Source organism: Ruditapes philippinarum, unplaced genomic scaffold, assembly GCF_026571515.1.
Source record: "Ruditapes philippinarum isolate M1 unplaced genomic scaffold, ASM2657151v2 ctg629_1_1_1_1, whole genome shotgun sequence".
Lineage (NCBI taxonomy): Eukaryota > Metazoa > Mollusca > Bivalvia > Venerida > Veneridae > Ruditapes > Ruditapes philippinarum.
This window is the reverse complement of record NW_026858135.1, coordinates 463,798-485,405: the sequence shown is the minus strand read 5'-3', so window position 1 is coordinate 485,405 and position 21,608 is coordinate 463,798. Positions and strand designations below refer to the sequence as shown.

Genomic DNA, 21,608 nt, shown 5'->3' with positions numbered 1-21,608 from the left:
TATAGCCCGTAATAAAGACGGTACAGATGTTTCGTCATATTGTGGTTGGTTCTGATTCCTATTGCGGCGGTTGTGTACAGCTTTAGTCGAAAATAAATAGTTTTCAATTGGAGTCGTTAGATACACACGCCAGTTTCCTCCTCTTAAAACATTGACTGAATTGTTTTCTATTGTACAAGTCCGGGATATTGAACGTTCCATCAACAAGATACTTGCATAATAAAAAAGTCCAGAATTCTTTCACAGCTCCATAGTGCAGGGTGCTTCCATATATCCTCGGTAAATGGTCTGTCATCTGGTTTTGGCTTTAACATGCGTGTTAGTAAGTTAAAAAATGGTTTATTACTATCAACATCTGTATAATCTGCATTTCCTTTTTGTATATCCTCTTGAGACCTAAATACGTAATGACCGTCGCTTACAATGAAATAAAAGATGAGACCAAGTGGAAAAATATCACTTCTTTGCCAGAAACTTCTTTCCAAGTCGAGGATCCCAGGTCTACGCATGTCATATATCTCTGGGGCTAGCCAATCCACAGTTCCGTTTTCTGTTTGACTATGTAATTTTAACAAGCCAAAGTCGGATAATTTAAAGAGAAGCTCGTCATCGCTCCTCTGTTGTAAGAGAATATTTGACGGTTTGAGGTTACCATGGACAATTTGTCGTGAATGCAGGTACTGGAGCCCAAATAATATCTGAGAGATTATCTCCTTGTTTGATATATTCGTGGGTAATTGTGTCGAGATTGTATATATTCCTCTCAGTTACAGTCGCACAGTTCTAATGCCAAAAGTAAGTGTAACGTATTTTCGCCAATCTCAAACTCGTAACAAAAAAACCTGGAGCCTTCTCTAATGATGTCATGGTTGATGACGCCAACAGCAAGTCTTAACCTTTTTAAGAGACTTGCAAGGTCTGTATCAATTTGTACAGCGTCATTACGACAAATTTTTACTCTCTTCAGAGCAACATCAACTTTCTCTTCAAACTTTCCTTTGTAAATGGAAGCAGTACTATTGGCCAAACGAAGTCTATCATTTCTACTGTATATTACACTTCGGAAGACAGGTGGTGCTGTCTGATTATTATTTTTGTTGGTCATAATCGTTATATTTGTCCTGTTGATTTTCATATGTAGAAAGTGGCCGGTTTCTATATGCAACGAGTGCTACTACAAGAGCTGCTAACCCAACAAGACCTCTAAAGATCAAATCTTCTATCGGCATGATTTATGTTAACAATACAGCATTTCTTCATTTACCTGAATGGTACATATGAAAAGATTTGTAACATTATTCATGGATAATAATTTTTTTTTAAAACCTTATAAAGTCAGAACTAGCTAATGTAGTGTTACACTACACAGGTTGTGTGATTAGACAGGTAATCATTTATATTAAATTGTTTGCATATCTAGAGTATAAACATTTTTTTCTTTACGCTACTAAAATGATACAAAAGCGAAAGTATAATTCCGATTAAAGGGTTATAACAAGAGCGCGTGACTATGTTAACACATGGTTTTGGTCCCGTTATAACATGGGCAAAAGAGGGAAAAATAGCCGATTTTATGCTATAATCTTGGTTGTCGCCCTTTCTAAGAAATGGACAGTTGTCAATGTAAACAAACAAATATCTGTCATTCAATTTAACCCTCCGATTTACTTACAAAACAAGATAACACAAAATGAATATGAGAAAATGTTGTTTTTTTATGTTTACACAAATGATCTTTATATTTCTTTGAGAGAATAATGTTAAGTGCCTGATTTTTTTTATAAACTTGTATGCTTGAAAGAAAAATTCTGATGTCACTGATCTGTTTTCTTGCGCCAATCTGAAATCATTCTAGGAATTTCTGGAGTCATGTTTTGCCTTGGGTAGAGTAATTTAATGTTGTTTTTTTTCCTTGAGTAAATAAATCTCCGATGTTAAGCTTTGTTTAATCAATTAAAAATCGATATTTCGTTCGGTTCTGATTGAGCATTTATAAGTATTCCAAAAGTTGTTGGCCCCGGAAAAAGAAAACGCATACATAAAACATGTAGAATGGGATAAATACCGTCCAAGCACAAGGATTTAATATATGTGTTTTGTATTAAATATACATCATGAATCTGTTTTAAAATCTTATGCTATAATAGCGTCAACTCACGTTTATTTCGTGTTATAAAGTCTGCAGAGTCACTCGGAACTGTTGGAACCAACCGTTCCTCGGGACTCTGCAGACGTTATAACACGGAAAAACATGCGTTAACCCTATATTGATTATACGATCGATATACCTTAATATATATTAATTGATACTGTCCTAGGATGATAACTTGAGCCTTTGTTTACATAACAAAGACCAATAACAATGCGAAAAATAGGTTAGGCAGATCAATGCCACAACCTATAAAATTGAAAATAAAACTACATGTTATCATATGTCTTGTTAGCGCAGTAAGTAGAGCAACCGTGTCAGTAATGTGTTTTACCCGTACATGCAGAAGTTCGACTACTGGTAAGACACAATTTTTTTTTTACCTCAGAACAGTCAATTGTTCAGAAAACAAGTTTGACCGGTTTTTTCATATACATTCATGAATATGATATGAGATCGAATATTTTATTACACTGCGATAAAAAAAAATACAAAAAAAAAAATAGAATGGAAATAAAAAAATAAATATATACAATAAAATATATATTATAAGATGAAAACAAAAAGGAAAACGAAAAAGAAATAAATAATAATGATAAAAACAACAGAGTAAGTAGAAAAAACTGTGGTTATAAAATGGCACTAAGTAGGGTTCGAACCTATGAGTACAAAACACTAAAAGTTACAATTTCTTCGATCTACAGGCAAAGCCATAGCGGTAATACACAAATGATTTTGTAAGAATAATCCTATATAGCATATGTAAGTGTTCACTTTTATGATATCGGATAATGATTCAGCTAACCCCGTTTTTGGACTTTCCCATGTACCGTTAAGACCAAATTATCATCCTAGGACAGTATATATTAAACTTTTTTAACGTAAATATTGACTTTATATTTTGTATATTAAATTTGAAAAATGACAATTGCAACCACCAATCGATCTATATATACTATTCAAAATTGTTGATGAGTAATCATCGCATGTTTACACTGCACCAGCGTCAGCTCTTTCATTCTTTTCTGATATTGTTTGGGAAATTTATGTTTGTGTTTTTCCCTGTCATAATGCGGCTTTTCAATTTATTCCTTCAATGTTCAGAATATACTTTCAGTCCCACGAGGTATTTATAACTATTGGTTGCATTTTTGATTTAATATTAATTTACGAAGAGGTTTGCAGACCGTCATATCCTGATATGTTGTAAATGTATATAACTTCAAGTGGTTCGATGAAACCCAGGCAGTTGACAGCAGTTTCGTTTTTAAAACAACATTTCTGGAACGTGTCTTTATACTATTGTTGTTATTGGTTTATACAGTGTTTTAATATTGTCTTGATGCTATTTATCGGATATGTCGTAAGCATTTCCTTGAGAAAAAGATTTGACGTCACCAAAACTTTAAAGTTTTACTCATCCATTACTTTTTATTCAAACAGTTATAGCTATCTTACGCATTGACCCTATATTTTTATCGCATTTATATTTTCTTTCACAATTTCACTGCATGCTGAAAATTATAGCGATATTCACGGTCTTGAAATTTTCTTATTTCACAATTGTTATTGCGATACTGCACGATATTTTCAACAGACGTATACGTAAAATCGGAGATAAATTAACCGTAGAACCGCAAAATATGCAACAAAATTTTCAGAAATTATTTTTAAATAAAAAGGCAAACGTGTATTGAACATTATAAGATTTAAACGACGAAAATAGAATCAAACTTATAAATCGGACCGTTTTATTAGTAAAAACGCAATTTGGCCGCCGACGATAGGGGCGCTTTGACTTCATATTAACGTTCTATATTTATTAAATAATGATGAAGAAATAAAGCTTACATATCTACATGTTTGCATACGATAAATCATCAAAATCTGAGATGTTGTCAAATTTTGTCCGGGGTCTTGTCCGTCGTCCGTCCGTTCGTCCGTAAACTTTTACTTTAAACAACAACTTCTCATAAACCGCTAAGCTAATTTCATCCAAACTTCACAGGAATGTTCCTTTGGCAGTCAACTTTAAAAATTGTTCAAAGAATTTAATTCCGTGCAGAACTCAGGTTGTCATGGCAACCGAAAGAAAAAACTTAGAAATCTTCTTTTAAGAAACCGAAAGAGCTAGAGCATAAATATTTGGCATGAAACATTGTCTAGTCGGTGTCTACCAAGTTTGTTCAATTAAAAGCCCTAGGTTGAAAATTAGCCCCGCCCAGGGGGTCATTGATTTTCCTTTATATCATAATAGTAAAAAACTCAAAAAATCTTTTTTTAATACCCCAAAGAGCTAGAGCTTAGATATTTATCATGAAACACCTTCTAATGGGTGTCTACTAAGTTTCTTCAAATAAAAGCCCTTGGGTTAAAATTGACCCGCTCTGGGAGCCTATATACAGTTGAGCGATTTCAGGGTCATCATGGCCCTCTTGTTTATTTATATTTTCAACAATATTGTATGGTCTTTCATGTTGTTCGTTTTGTTATAATATGTTTGCAAATATTTTGGTTACGTCGATACTCTTTTTTTAATGAAATGGTTTATGAAATTCATTCCAGTAATTTCCATTTCAACGCCAAAAAACACAATTCTAATCGAGACAAAGAGTGCTTCAAATCCTTGAGCGTCCTATCATTTCCATTAAAATATACTTCAAAAATAAAGAACTAGTAGGTCTGAAAAATGACAAATAGTAAGGATTGAACCATAAACCTCTGGTATGTATAAAACAATCACTGCGACTGAGCTATTGCGGATGTGACGATGACCTTGACATAAAGCTGGTTAGTTTTATTCTCCATATTAATCTCGTAAACTACGCGAACAAAACCAACTGGGATCGAATATTTAAATGAGTGCTATAATGAGTTTATAACTGACAGGCCAATAAAAATAGACTATAGGAATGGACCTTTGCGTGTGATAGTCTTAGATTTACTCCATTGTTAAAGAAAAAGTATTTAATCTTCAATATCTGGGAAGAAAAGCATAATAATATGAAAATTGCAGACTCGGTGTAAATGAGTCTGTGCCTGAAGGATAATGACAAGGAACGACATCCCCCACACCCCCTAGTATCGGCTAGGGCGGACCTCAACTCTGTATTATGTTCTTGTCTGTGTACCATTTATTTCATGGATAAGATATCGTCCATTTGGTTGTTATTCGAGACAAATAGCTGATTAATGAAGTCGGCTACAAGCAGACGAAGTGAAAGAGACAAGATTGTCAGACATACGTTTAATCACAATATTACCAAAACAGACTTCATTTTTGGGTGTCAAATATACATTCATTATACAATATCAAAATTTTCACCCTCTGTTTTTGTTTACATCTAAATCCACGTGTTAGAAGTTAAATTTAATGTATATATTATAATGATTAGTCACATTAACAATAAACTCATTAAAACATTAGATATTAAGTATAAAATAACAGGTAGAAGTAAAGACCAGAACGGAACTGTTGCATATGTGACTGCAAAATGTCCTAGCTTAAATGCAGACATTTGTGTTTACTTTTACAAGATATAGGTTTTAGATATAGGGTCCGCCTGGGCTCCTTGCCATTGGTTCTTATTGCTGGGTCACATGGGGGTTGCGTTCATTGGCCGCCTTTCCTTGTTGATCTTGTTTATCATATTTTATTGATTTTTTCGTTTTAGTCTTGCAAGGTTTATCTGCTTTTTAAAGAGACTGCCCAAGAAGTTTTATCCAAGATAGAATACATCCCATAACACAGCTCATGTTATTTCTCTACTGTTTAGGAAAGACATGGTCAAGAATTTCATGAATTAAATCGAGCGCTTCGCAGAAATACCGTGTACTCGGCCAATATTCTTTACTTATCTTGTTTATAATTCGTGTCCAGTTTTTTTCATGAAAGAACTATTATGAAAACCATCTATAATAATTTTCATTTGTGAGGCGTCATATTGGTAATTTTCTCAAATAATGATGTCGCAATTGAAAACACCCCTATCATGTGACAAAAATTATATTTAATGTATTTGAAAACTGTTGAAAGAAGGCAAGTATGTGATATATGCAAAGTGATTCCAGAGCTATGAAATATTTGTGGATACATTGTAAAAATATTTTACATTTCAGCTGATTAGTGGAAATGGAATGGAGCTTTTCAGATTTGTAGACGAGTTGTGTGATCAGTCAGAGGACGTTGTAAAGACAAATGAGCCGCGTCACGACAAAACCAACATAGTGGGTTTGCGACCAGCATGGATCCAGACCAGCCTACGCATTCGCGCAGTCTGATCAGGATCCATGCTGATCGCTATCAGTTTCTCTACTTGTTATAGGGTTTGTAAGCGAACAGCATGGATCCTGATCAGACTGCGCGGATGCGCAGGCTGGTCTGGGTCCATGCTGTTCGCAAACCCACTATGTTGGTTTTGTCGTGACGCGGCTCAAATGTACAAAGTCCTCATATTACTTTATGTAATACTTGGACAAACACATAGACCAAATTAGTGCTCTAAAGTTACCTCATATCTTTTTGCACTAAGGCATCATTTATGCTCTGAAATGAGTGTTTGATGTTTTTCTTTTTTAATTCTAAAAATGAGTGTTATGTATTATTTAAATCATGAAAATGAGTGTTGTGCGTCATTAAGTTCTGAAAAAGAGTGTTTTTAGCTGCGTATTTAACTTGGAGGTAAACAATATACATGTATACTGTAGAGGCTATTATTATTATTTAATCAGACTATCAGAAGAATATTGCTCTTGCATGCTACATGCTGAATAATAATTTGGCATTTATATTTGATATTACGTAACCTGCTGGAACCAAAAGTAATTAACCTTTGCCACCAGTATAGAGCCAGGCTAGCCTAAACATCTGTGCAGTCCTATCACATGTATCAGGCTCTATACTGTTGTTTTTTCAATTTTTGTATTTTGATGTTGAAGTCCCTTAAATTTTGAATGGACTGTTCAAATTAAAAGCTGGGAAAACTCAATGGTTTTTAGGGTTTATATAATTTACCCAGAATGGTGATAAATATTATTGAAAAAAACACTGTAAAGACTCCCACGCTTTTATGTATAAAGCATGTGTTTTATGTATAAATCATGTGTTTTTATGCATAAATTATGTGTTTTATGTATAAATCATGTGTTTCATGTATGAATCATGTGTTTACGTATAAATCTAGTGTTTTATGTGTAAATCATTCATTTTATGTATAAATTATGTGTTTTATAATAAAAATCATGTCTTTTATGTTTAAATCATGTGAATACTTGATTGTTTTTGTATCTTTATCACTTTGAAGACTGATGGATTTAAATCAGTTCTGGCTTCATACGATTAAACATGGTGGTGTCCAAATTAGGGTTAAGATCCACAACCCTTTATAACAGCGAAAGACACTGTAACCACTTCATTTCTGCTCCACACTTGGACAACAGTTTGGATTTATGTTTTACACTGTTAGGATATCAAATTATTATTTTGGTAATATCCAAGTTGTGTAAAATTTGTTTTTATGATACTTGTGCCTGTAACAATAAGTAGACAATATTTGATCTCTGGTAGGTTTATTCCTTTTCAGCCAATCTACCATATGTGTCAAATACTATACAGACATAAAACATCATTCATAAAGAAATCATACATGTAGTGTATATGTATTTGAAATTATCTTTAAAGGATTCAATAGTTATACTAAAACATTTAATTTAGATATTTAAAACTGAAATAAACCAAATTTGATAACAATAAATATATACCAACTGACAAAACAAGATGAAGTAATATTTCTTCATTATTATTATTCTTAAAAATGATTTATTTAAAGTTGGGAAGCATATTTATCATATATAAAGTAATTGCAAGGCACATGAAAAAAGAACCGGGCTGGTTTACTAGAGCTCATGTTTTTCTAAAACAATAATATTAAAAAAGCATTTTTTGACAATATTAAATTTGAAAAGTATTTACAAAAATATGCATTAGAATGATTAGAAGTAAACATATTACATTCAGAGGCAAACATACATATAACATATTTCTTACACAATAAGTCTGTTGATATTTTGCACATTTTGTTTTGTATGTTAACAAACTCCTCACAAGTTTATACATATGTATCTTTCTATATTTCTGTTACATGAGCGCTGTTACAACATTGGTTTAAAAGCATGTAAAACTACATCTCCCTGTAAAATCTACGCATCCTTGGATCTGCTCTATGAACTATCATCACATTATAAACATGCATCAAAAGGTCAGGGAACTTGCTAGTCCAGTATCGTAAATAACCAGCCGGATAGTTTCCAAACTCTGTTTTAATATCTGGCGGCAACTGGTCATAATCCTCTCTAATGCCATTGTTTCGTATGGCCTGTAATAAAGACATCACAGATGTTGCGTTATAACCTGGCTCCCTTGTTATCGGAAATAAATAGTTTTCGTCATAATCTGGTTGGGTCTGATTGCTTATGCGGCGGTTGTTTATAACAGCTGTTGTTGGAAATAAATAGTTTTTAATTCCAGGTGTTAAGTGCAAACGCCAATTTCCTCTTACTAAAACATTATAAGAATTTCTTTCTATTTGATTAGCCTCGTATATCGGTAATTGAATCAACACGTCACTTGCATTACAAAAGAAGTCCAGTTTTTTTCTACTGCTCCATGGTGGAACTTGCACACTCTCATATTCTTGCATACTTTCATCTTCTTGGTCTTCGAGTGGGGGTTCTCGGTTTCTATAAAATGCTGCTAAAGCTAACCCAGCAAGACCTGCAAGACCTGCAAACAGCCAACCTGAATATCCTGATATCGGCATGATTTATGTTAACAAGACAGCATTTCTTCAAATGTGCCTGATGGTACCTAAAAAAAGAAGTGTAACATTATTCATGTTCAGTTAAAAGACTTTTTGAAACTTTTAAAGGTCAATACTAGCTTATTTAGAGTTGCATTTCACAAGTTGTACTATAACACTGGTAAGTATTTTTTATTCTATTGTATGCCTGTCTAGAATTTAAACTTTTTCTCTTCACGCTGCTAAAAAAGATTCAAAAGTCAAAGCGTAATTTCGACTAAAGGAGAAAACTAACAAATAGTTTCCGGGACTAAAAGAGGTAATCACGTGAAAAACAACTTTCCTTTGCATACATAGTATAGACAAATTTCTTTGAAACACGTTTATTATATATTGCTTTGTGATGCTTCATATTTTGTATGAATTGACCGAGCACAGGACACAATATCATTAATCTGTACAGTTCTGCTGACAGAATTCCTTGAGCTGGAGAAAGCTTTTTATCCCATACAAGCATGAGGTGGAATGGGCCCTGGTAGATACATTTACTCTGAATTCATTCCTGTAAGGAACGTATCAAGCTTGCTAATAGAATATGGGTGTTGCTAGTCAGGTGTCCTCTCTTTGGCACCTGAGGTATCTCACCATCAAAATTAACCCCGAAAATCGCCATATGGCTCTGATAGAAACACCTACCTCACGCACATTTAGAGATCACAACTACTCGGCCATTATGTCCCATAAAATTACTCGCAAGTTTTTATAATATTTCAAATACAATGCAAGTCATGAGCATATACTTGACATGCTCCAATAATATTTAGGGTAGAAAACCCCTAATGGGCATTATAAGAAACTGTAAAATTGACAAATAGGACAGTTATATACCTTAAATGTCACCTGTATGCAAAATTTAAACAAAATTTACCTTGTGGTTTATGAGTTATGGATATTTTTCATAACTAAAACTTTGCCATTAGAAGGGCTTTTTCAGAAATGAGGAAACTCTAAATAATCTATAATATCATCATTATGAAAAATGTTTTTCTATTGCTCATTGTTAAGAAACAAATAATGACATTTAGGTAACAAATTAAACTAGCAAAATGATTGTTTTTAAACGAAATGTTTTTAATATGTATAAAAATGTAACCCTACCACACACACTTTTAACACTTATTTGACCATTTCCCTATGTAAAAAGCCTTATTTAAAATATCCCTTAAATTTCCCACAATGAAGGGCTGTTTCCAAAGTTTGCCTAAATTTTCTTTAATGTATATTGGTCGGTCTTGCAAAATATAAAATATTTTTGCCTTGTAGTTTTTATTCTATTAAACTCTGAAAATATCTGGTATCATATTTGCTATTAAATTTTGCATTATTTAGTAAATAAATACCAACAATATTATGTAATTAAAATGAAACACTTTTTTCTTCCATTAGGGATCTGAGAGATTAATAAAGAACGTAAAAAAGAAAGACAAAAATTGTCCCTTCTGGGGTTTGAACCCACGCCCCTCAGTTTCAATACACTTTACAGTGATTCTAGCCTATTTGAATACTCTTCAAAGTGGAGATAGTGCATTAGGGGTGTACTACCTTAATCGCCCCTCACAAAATATCTGGAAAACGAGTGATCCCGTGAAAGCATAAATCACAACAAAATGACATGAAAATTGCAGACTCGGTTTGAATGAGTCTGTATATGAGAGATAATGAAAAAGTGTAACATCCCTCAAGTCCCCTAGCACCGGCTTGGGTTGTACTCGATTTTCAAAACTTAAAAGTGCTTCAATCAATGATCCCGAAGGACCGAGAATATATAACAAAACTGAAATGAAATACGGTGCAACTTTGTACAGCTGCCACACGGCACTTCAAACCTGCTGTTTGGTGCATTAATATCTGGAAAACAAGTGAACTTTCGAAAGCATAAATCACAACAAAATAACATGAATATTGCAGAATCGGTTTGATTGACGGATTAACTCAAATAACACACCTCTTTTATTGTTCGTAACAGGTAGACCTGTTAAATAAACAAAAGAAATGATGCCGTTCTTTCAAGACCAGACGCGTGCACGTGTACAGGAAAGATCTCAAAACGGATTTTTTATTGGTTTATCAGGTATTATCCGTAAAATATAGATCTGTCACAAACAACATACGATGTGTGTATTACAGTAAAAGAATGAAATAAAAGAAAATGAAATTAAACAAAAAATTGTATATGATTTTCCTTATCTTCCTTCATGAAAAAAAACGGATAAAAATTGTAAACGAGATAATGTTTGATTATATTCAATTACCATTTTTTCTTATGTTTTTAATAAAAATCAAGGACACTCTTTAGATTTATTTAAACTCGTTATTTTCAAAGTTATAATCTAAACAGTTATTTAGGCATTAAAGATCAGTTGCGTGCCAGTTTTTTATATTTGACAAATTGATCATATAGGGAACAAACTTAAATTACTAGTAATTTATTTTTCATAATGTAAGCGTAAAATTATCGACACGTGCCTTAGCATAACCCTTACTTAGTCCGGCAGATGTAAGTGTTGCTGTCTGTTATGCAGCTGCGACCTCAAACCGAAAGGGACGTACATATATCCCTTTGTTAAATATTGATAGTTCATAATAACGATATTTTGCTGCATTTCTCGCATTTGCATTTACATTTACGTTTAAGTTATGAACTTAATAAAATAATTAGCTGATGGTGATCCATTTGTGTCAACTATTAACTCAAACTTCGACGTCCTTAACCCTTGTGCATAACAGAGAAAAACGATTTGTTAAACAAATGAAGTGAATAAATTAATGGAAAAGGTAATTGAACATTACTTACATTTTTATATCCAAAATAAAAAATATCGCTTTACTCTCACATACTAGTAAGTATTTCTTATAAATCTATAGCTAACTGATCGGTAAACCAGATGTTTTTTAGCTCACCTGTCACAAAGTGACAGGGTGAGCTTTTGTGATCGCTTTTCGTCCGTCCGTCCGTCCGTCCGTAAACTTTTGCTTCAAATGACATCTCCTCATAAACCACTAAGCCAATTTCATCCAAACTTCACAGGAATGTTCCTTTGGTGGTCACCTTTAAAAATGTTCAAAGAATTTAATTCCATGCAGAACTCTGGTTGTCATGGCAACCGAAAGAAAAAACTTTAAACATCTTCTTTTAAAGAACCCCAAGAGCTAGAGCTTAGATATTTGGCATGAAACATCTTCTAATGAGTGTCTACCAAGTTTGTTCAAATAAAAGCCCTGGGGTCAAAATTGGCCCAGCCCCAGGGGGTCATTGATTTTCCCTATATGCATATAGTAAAAACTTAAAAAAAATTCTTTTAAAGAACCAAAAGAGCTAGAGCTTAGATATTTGGCATGAAACATTTTCTAATGAGTGTCTACCAATTTTGTTCAAATAAAAGCCCTGGGGTCAAAATTGGCCCCGCCCCAGGGGGTCATTGATTTTCCCTATATGCATATAGTAAAAACTTAAAAAATCTTCTTTTAAAGAACCCAAAGAACTAGAGCTAAGATATTTAGCATGAAACATCTTCTAGTGAGTGCCTACCAAGTTTGTTCAAATAAAAGCCCTGGGGTTAAATTGGCCCTGCAACAGGGGGGGGGGGGGGGTCATTGATTTTACCTATATGCATATAGTAAAAACTTAAAAAATCTTCTTTTAAAGAACTCAAAGAGCTAGAGCTAAGATATCTAGAATGAAACATGTTCTAATGGGTGTCTACTAGGTTTGTTCAAATAAAAGCCCTGGGGTCAAAATTGGCCCTGCCCCGGGGATCATTGATTTTCCTTATATGTGTATAGCAAAGAATAAAAAACTTCTTTGAAACTAGAAATGTGTCCATAGGACACGGGTGCCCCCACCGCGCCACTGTTCTGTCAATCTTTTTACTAAGTCAAGGGAAATTACTCTACAAATACTGGATAAATCCACAAGCGAAACCCCAGGTGCAAATCTAAATATGCTGAGCAACCTGCCCATAAGGTGTAATGACTATGTCTAATCCTTTTTGAGTAACTTGCAACACAAGTTGAAAATTGCAAAAATTGCAATAACTCTGAAAATACTAAAAACATCCAGACGAAAATACCCAGGTGCACAACAACACATGCTGATCAACATTCCTGTAAAGTTTCATGACTCTAGGTCAAATACTTTTTGAGTTACATGCGACACAAGTTGAAAATTGCAAAATTTTACTAAGTCAAGGGCAATAACTCTGAATATACTAAAAATATCCACACGAAAATACCCAGGTGCACAACAACACATGCTGATCAACATTCCTGTAAAGTTTCATGACTCTAGATCAAATACTTTTTGAGTTACGTGCGACACAAAAGTGAACGGACGGACGGACGGACGGAAGGACGGACAGACGGACGGACGGACAAGGGTAAATCTAAATGCCCGCCACTAACGTGGGGGCACAAAAATCCCAAATAGCTACAGTTTAGATATTAAGCATGAAACATCTTCTAGTGAGTGTCTACAAAGTTTGTTCAAATTAAAGCCCTGGTGTCAAAATTGGCTCCGTCCCGGTGGTCATTGATTTCCTTATATGTGTTAAAAAATCTTCTTTGAAAAAACCCAAGTAGCTAGAGTTAGATATAAAGCATGAAACATCTTCTAATAAGTGTCTACAAAGTTTGTTCAAATAAAAGCCCTTGTGTCAAAACTGGCCCCGCCCCAGGGGTGGCATTGTTTTTAACTATATGTGTATAGTAAAACTTAAAAAATCTTCTTTTAAAAAACCCAATGAGCTAGAGCTTAGATGTTTAGCATGAACATCTTCTTATGGGTGTCTACCAAGTTTGTTCAAATAAAAGCCCTTGGGTTAAAATTAACTCGGGGGGGGGGGAGAAGGTCATTGTTTTTCCTTATATGTGTATAGCAAAAACTTAACATCATGAAACATCTTCTAATGGGTGTCTTAATTCCAAGTTTGTTCAAATAAAAGCCCTGGGGTTTAAACTGGCCCCGCTTCGGGGGCCTATATACAGGTGAGCGACCTCAGGGCCATCATGGCCCTCTTGTTTAAAGGACTTACTTACTTATTTTCATGTAATATTGTTGTGATTAATGCTTCCGATGGATCACTTTGTTTCCAGATTTTTTTACTGTTGAAAAAAAAATACGCAAGTCATGGTATACCTGGTTTTCGTCTTTAAACAGTAGGCCTTAAATTGTATAAAACTCACTTAAATTCAATTATTAAAGAGACGAATCGATTCAAAATTACATTCTGAATCACTTAATTGTTAACACAGTTTGCATTTTTCATTTCCAAGAAATAGCAAATAGTTGTATGTGTTATTTAGAAACAAAATGCCGACTTCTTTTCATATGTGGCAACATTGGATAAATATTAGAAAAATATGAAATATTATGATTTTGATTGGTTGATTACTTAAAATTTCATTGACCGTAACATAATCATTATGCAATAAAGTTAAGCTGGTGCGGTTATTGCAGTTGTAATTTTCTTATTACCATTGAATATATAATATATTATACATTTCCGTTGTATTTCATGTATTGTTTGCTACGAATATAAATATGTTACATGTATTATGCATTTAAAATATTGAACTGAATTGGGTAAAGGAATTATCTTTACTTAATTGGAGAGATTGCACCCCTGTAATATTTTGAATGAAAAACGTAGGACTTCATGTCTGGTTATAAATTGCGTATCACGCAACAGAAAAACTCGAGGTCAGACACTAAAAATTTTGTTCACAGAGATCAATTTACTGTTATTTTCCTTATGTCACAGCGAGATAATTGCATTGCATGGTGTCAAATACACAAAAGACCCGTCTTTTCATAAATCAAAAAAGAATAAACAGAACAGAATATTTTATTGACATTAAGTATAAACCATATTTATAGCCATACAAATATACACTTGTGTAGTGGTGCATACAAACTTTATATTTAACAGATTTTTAGTTGTTTACAGATATCTGACATCATAGTACTAAAATGGGAGTTATTTGATTGTCTTTTTCTGAAAATATCTATCTGATTAGTAAATAGATTTTGTAAAATCTGTTGACATTAAAGTAGGATGGCCATCTACAAAAATACGGGGTGATTTGTAGCTGCCTATATTTAGGACAAACACTTAAACAATGATAAGGATCTTCACCCATATTCATATTATATTGAGTACAGTATAGTTGTTGTCAGTCAGAATTGCTATATCGTCCTGTTTCAATGACCAATACATTTGTATATAATCTTAACTTTGCAATTGTGATTTTATACATTTGTATTTAGTTTCCATCTCTAACTTCAGGTTTTTCTCTTTTTTCAAATTCGTGTTTGAATAAACAGTTGTGAGATAACCTTTTAATTTGGAATTATTAATCATAGTTTACCGCGGTTGCTTAAAGATATCTAGTATTATTTCTTTAATACTTACATAACTCGTATTATTGAGATTTTGAAAAAAAAACACATTAATTTCCTTCTCCTACCTACTTTATAACCCTGAGGTAAAATTAAAAAAAAATCTTCTTCTTTGAATTGACAAAGTGTAGATATTTGGCACGAAACATTGTGTATGGACCTCTACCAAGACTTACAAAGTATAGCCCCAAGGTCAAAATTTGGGGGGGGGGATGGGGTCATTGATTTTCATTATGTACATATAGTATCTTCTTGTCTGAAGTTACAAGGCTTAGAGCTTTGATATTTCCTTTATAATATCATCAATACTTTTACTAAGAGAGTTATTGGTCTCAATATTTAACTCTAATTGATAGAAAAAATCAATGTCAAAAGTTAAAGAGATACTTAGAAATTTTAATCCACATTATACTTGATTTTCATGAATTATGTTTATTTTTCTTCTCAAATATTCTTTATAGCGCAGAAAAAACCTCAAACATAGCGTCCTTTTGTAGTGTGTATCATTAAAAAGGATGCATAAAATAGGAAAATTACTATCTGTGTTTTAAAAATCAGCGGCGTTATTGGAAAATCGTGTTCAGTTACAGCACTTTAACATATATAAAAATGTAAAGATGTAAAAAAAAATATTTACATAATCTTTGTTTACAATAAACACTTGTATAACACGCTAAATAACACAATATAATAAATATTTTGATGTATTAGCGTGGAATTATCCTTTACTTATCTTGTTTACAATTCGACTCATGTTTTTTTCTTGAAAGGAATATTATGAATAGTCCGATTAAAATAAAAATTAACGTCAAACAAATTGCAACACAAGCTTTTTTTACATTTTTAGTTTGTTATACACATCATATAAAACAGGTAAAAACCCTAAAAAAATCTAACCATGGCAAACAAGTAAAAAAAGCAATTCAAATTTTGCATTTGTTTCGAGTTTTTATATGGCTCTGCATGTACACCATACACAGAGTTTTATACTGTAACCCGTGTCGAGGTAAACAAAAGTTTTGAGGCTGCGCTATTTAAATATATTAAAATTTACACACTTACTTCTTGGAGTTGGATTTAGAAGCTGTTGTGCAAAGTATGTATAAATTTCTATATTATATTTACTTGTTTTTACAACTTTTAGCCTCGTACATGCCCAAATATCAAATACAATGAATGAATTGTAATGGGTTTTCGCGTGTATATATATCAGCGATTGTCGTTTAAAACAGTAAAGATTTTGCAATTTTCATGATATATAAATAATCATTAGCCTATATATTATATATATATTAACATTCCTTTTGATAATAAGATGTTTATGAAGTAGGAAAAATAAAAATAAACAAATTTAAGTTTATCCTGGGTAGCTTCAAAATGTAACTACGGAAGCGTGTTTGGGTAAACAATGCACGAAATCTAGAATAAATTGTTATTAATTTTAGAATCATAAATGCATGATATTTATTAACAGATCATTAGTTTTTGGTATAAAAATGTCATTGTGTATGATAGCTACTATGTTTTCATTTTAATAACATTTAGAAGATAAGAATCGAAAGGTAATACTGAGTGTGATACGAGTATATTATCTTTTTTACATACTAGTGATATATGAGATGTCAGGGGAGTCAAAAACAGATACATAATTTACAATGTTTATGTAATTTCAAAATTGTGATTCCAGAAAAGGGAGAAAACTTATTTTACAGTCACAGTAAGCAGTTCAAATTGTTGTTGAGCTCCATGGTTTAACCAGAGACATAGATAACATGTTATCTGTGTCTCTGGTTTAACTAAATTGTGCTACAAATATTGATGAGGAGCTATATTCGGAGTTAACTGATGCTTTGCCAGTGGTAATAGATCACAATTTTGAGTGTTAAATTCGTTGTACAATTTTACAAACACATGAGATAAGATAGTTTCAATACAAACGTAATGAATCAGATATGTCTGTGCTAATATAGATATCTGCATGTCCATCTACACTGTCTGTCTTTCTGTTTAAAAACATGTCTATCTGCCTTTCTGTCCGTCTGGCTCTCTGTTTTTTGTCTTTACCAAAAAATAAAATTTGATAGTTGTAAAACTTGATTCTGAGATACTGTTAACATCTGCCTATCTTTAATAGGGTTTGTCTATCTGTTTGTTTTCCTTTCCTTATGCTTTTCGTCCTATATTTATGAAAACTAAAGCATATGGTCTGTGAATCATATTGAAAGTATTGGCCTAAATGAACAGATAACTCATTTATATGAAGAAAGTGATTGATAAATAGTTTGGGTGCTTTTTTTGATAAGCCAAAAATGAAAGCCCATGTCATACCTACAACCATGTGACCACAGGGGAAATGCCTCCTTTTATTTAATTCTGTTTCTCTCGTCAATAACAGTTACAGATGTAATTTAAATATCTGGTAAAAAAGTGATCCGTCAGATGCATTAAAAAGCAAATTTACATGAAAATTGCAGAGCCGGTTTGATTGAGTCTGTATATGACGGATAATGAAAAAGTGCAACATCCCTAATGCCCCATAGCACCGGATTGAGCGGTACTAAATTCTCAACACTTTAAAGTGCTGGATTCAATGATTCGAAAGACCAGAAAAATATAACAATACTGAAGTAAAGTATGGGGCAACATTTTACGGCTGCCACACAGCACTTCACATCTATAAATATCTGGTAAAATAAGTGATCCCTCGGAAGCCTTAAAAACAGCAAATTTACTGAAAATTACAGGCATGGTTTGATTGAGTCTGTGATCATGAAAGCTGTATTTGACGTTGAACATACGTTTTGCTCTATAGTGCATCCAAATTTATGCATTGCTCTGAAGAGGACTCCACTTTTTGGGTAAAATTTATTTGATGAATAGTATTATTTTTTTAAGACCAGACAATGTTTTTTTTGTAATCTCTTTTTAATTCCATTTTAGCTGACTGGATGTAAAGCCGAAATGATAGAAGAGAGTATTGTTATCATTACGACGAGAAGAGAAAACTGCAAGAGACCATAATATGATTAGAAGTTCAGAAACAAGAAAAACATGTTGAACGTATATTTATTTAAGACAATAACTGTGTAAGTTGCAGAAAGAACATAAACTTAGTGGCAATGTTGTCAGTAAAGTTGAAACCTTCGACTTTCATGTTTAAGTAAAACAAGACACTTTAAGCGTGAAGTAAGGTCCTCGGAAGAATCAAAGGCGTAAATGGCCTCCTGACAGCTAAAATACGTTACCACCATTTTTGTAACAGTAACAGTCATTTCAAGACGTTCTTTTTATGAAAAGTGCAAACACACGACTTATAAATCTAGTGAAAAGACAATCGAAAACAGCAGAAGAAAGCTTTTTAACCACTATGCAATACTTTGAAAGTTATTGAAAGGATAACTTTTTTTTAATGTGACTTGGTGTAGTCGAACTAATGAGCATTATGAGAGATATAGAGATGTGGAGATCACTTAAATATCTCTTTATATAATAAGGAAGAAAACATAAATAGGTTAAACAAGATGTGATGGCATTCAATTTCAAAGGTGAAATATTTTTTAAAGCAACCTAAATGATACATGACATAAAATTGGCATTTTGAACATATAAAATTCTAATTTTGAACCATTACTAAAGACATAACTACAGCTCATTTTCAGCATTTATTCTTCACTAACTTAAGTGTTGTGCAATATAGATAGTTGGACCATCCTGGCAATGATAGATGAAGTTATTTCTACTAAATCATGTTAAAAGTGATAGTTTGCATAACATTTATGGGTAATATTTGGATGGATGAGACTTTGGTAACGTACAAATATGTTAAATGACACAGCAAAAGACTAAATAACGAGTTACTTTCAGAAATTGAGTATATTACCAGATGCATTGTTTGTTGTAACTAAGTTTGTTTTCTTTATTTTTATAAATTATTCAAAAATAGTTAAAAAATGCTAGAATAATGTCAATGTAATTGATGTAACGTATGTTACATTTTGCTTAAGTGATTAAGTGATTATGTTTCTTTATTTATATAAGCTTATGTGATAAATATTATTTGAACCTCTTTTCAATTGAAAATATTAGGTATTTTTAAGATAATGCAATTTGAACGTTTTGCATTATTATTATGAGTGGGTGGGGTAATAATCTTGTGTGTCACAAGTGAATAAATAATAAAAAAGAGGCCAAACCTGTTATTATTCATTGCAAATTCTATTTTTATGAACACCAATACATGCTGGCTAAAAAACTACCAATCTATAACAGAGAAAGACAAGACAGTCGCCACATATTAAACATATTACGATATTATATTACGATTGTTATGCCTGGACAGGTACTCGTAAACTACCTGCCAAAAGTCAAGTTTCCGAAGGTATATTTTTTTAGGGTTTTACTACAAGGTCCATGCATATATATTGATTGCAAAATACTAAAGAAAGCTTGTGTTGCAATTTGTTTGATGTCAAGCTACATATACTCATAACTTTAGTGGCCTAGAAAACCATCTTTAATATTTGTTATTTCATTAATTTTATTCTTTAACATCATGCATATGTTCGCAGGTCTCTCTTTCCGTGTGTTTTACATAACAAGACCAGACCTGGGTAGGTGCAAAAGAAAGACCTCAACGGATTTTTTTTGCTTAAACCACAGACACTTGTGGTGTGGAGCTTCAACGCCTTAAATCCAAACAAAAATGTAAATTTGGCGTTTGGAACCCAACATCAAAAGTGTCTGTGGCTTAAACGGGTCAATCAAAAAAACAAAACATGTTACGAACTATAAAAGAAGACCGAATGTGTAAGAATATCTATAAGCTGTTACAAGACCACTCATATTCAAATAAAGTGATTGTTCTTTCAACATGTTGGAAAAGTATACAATAAAAGAAAGCAATGAATATGTAGGTCATCTTGACAACATCTTTTATAAAATTAAAAAAGGTCAATTCAGTTGACTAACTTTCAACTAAATGTATACTGTACCTTATTTTCATATTTAATTTAATCACGCTATGTAAATTTATCCAAACTTCTAAAAATCTAAACATTATCTTTGGTAACTAACGTAAACTATTACCTGAACCACAGTCATGTCAATCTAAACTTCCGATATTCGTGTACAAAGTATTAGGGACGGTTATTTTCTGATTTTATTGATTTGTCAATTACGAATACAATTATAGCGTTCATTAAAATATCTAAACCCCACTTCGACTATGTTCGTGCAGTTTAAGAGAATTTATATCGAGTACACGTGTATAACCTATATTTTTTGAGTCACACTCGCTTAATGTAATAAAACAGTCGGTTGAGTGATTGCCTACTATTGCCATTTTTTTGGACCATTACCCTTTGCAGTATATTTTAATGCAAAGCCAAATGTTTTTCTACATGGATATAAACAACTTGAAACAACTTGGGTTTTTACTCGTTTTGTACGGATTTGAATCGACATTTTATTGCTTTTAACCGAATGAATTTTTAATATTAATTCTTAAACCATGTTATTTAAAAAGATATATGTCTTACCAAAATAGGCGCAAAAATATAAAACAAAAGCGAACAAAATAAAAACAATCATAGCTTCAATAATGTTGAAAATATGAAAGAGAAAGAAAACAAGAAGTTTCGCGGTTTCGATCTTACAATACGCAGGACAATTAGAATAAACCCGTAGGTTACCCTATTTAGCATTAACGCTCAGTATAATTATTTCAGACACATATTAAATTTTAACACATCTTACTCGTATATCTTACGAAACATCGGAGATTTAATTTATTGTGTGCATTTACCGTATAATCAGTAAGCCATTGGCAGGTTTATAAAATCAAATGAAAGCAATTGAAAAATTGAAATAGGTGTAGCTATTTTAAACAGATATAATGAAAAAGAATCAGCATAGTTCATCAAATTTAGGAGAGGGTACTGGTGTACGATAGCCTTAGATTAATTCAATTCTAAAAAAGTATTTTATCATGAACTATGTATAATCAGGTGAACTATATATTATTACATGAGGCAACATGAAGACTGTTAAATATTCATGACGTTGCATGTTTGTGTTCCATTTATTTTATGAGTAATATCTCAACAATTTGAGTGTTATACGAAACAAATTCCTGATTACTGAAGTCGGCTACTTACAGACGAAGATAACTTGAAATGTAAATACAATTAAATACATGTATACACTA

General features: G+C 32.5%; 2 protein-coding genes across 2 annotated transcripts; both read right to left on the bottom strand.

Annotated features, from left to right (window-relative positions):
* Positions 1 to 188: 188 nt before the first annotated feature.
* On the bottom strand, positions 189 to 1,105 carry LOC132752238 (serine/threonine-protein kinase/endoribonuclease ire-1-like). Its single transcript, XM_060742555.1, has 2 exons — positions 843 to 1,105; positions 189 to 762 (listed from the first exon to the last, which is right to left on the bottom strand). The coding sequence occupies exons 1-2, from the start codon at positions 1,103 to 1,105 to the stop codon at positions 201 to 203; spliced, it is 825 nt and encodes a 274-aa protein (XP_060598538.1). The 3' UTR covers positions 189 to 200.
* Positions 1,106 to 7,327: 6,222 nt separating this feature from the next.
* Positions 7,328 to 20,926, bottom strand: LOC132752249 (serine/threonine-protein kinase/endoribonuclease IRE2-like). Its single transcript, XM_060742566.1, has 2 exons — positions 20,395 to 20,926; positions 7,328 to 9,014 (listed from the first exon to the last, which is right to left on the bottom strand). Exon 2 carries the CDS (start codon positions 8,965 to 8,967, stop codon positions 8,329 to 8,331), a length of 639 nt encoding a protein of 212 aa, XP_060598549.1. The 5' UTR covers positions 8,968 to 9,014; positions 20,395 to 20,926; the 3' UTR covers positions 7,328 to 8,328.
* Positions 20,927 to 21,608: the final 682 nt, after the last annotated feature.

Coding starts and splice junctions, on each gene's coding strand:
- LOC132752238 (XM_060742555.1), bottom strand. CDS start 1,105: ATGACCAACAAAAATAATAATCAGACAGCACCACCTGTCTTCCGAAGT. Junction 763..842: donor ATCATTAGAGAAGGCTCCAG/GTTTTTTTGTTA, acceptor ACTGTAACTGAG/AGGAATATATACAATCTCGA.
- LOC132752249 (XM_060742566.1), bottom strand. CDS start 8,967: ATGCCGATATCAGGATATTCAGGTTGGCTGTTTGCAGGTCTTGCAGGT.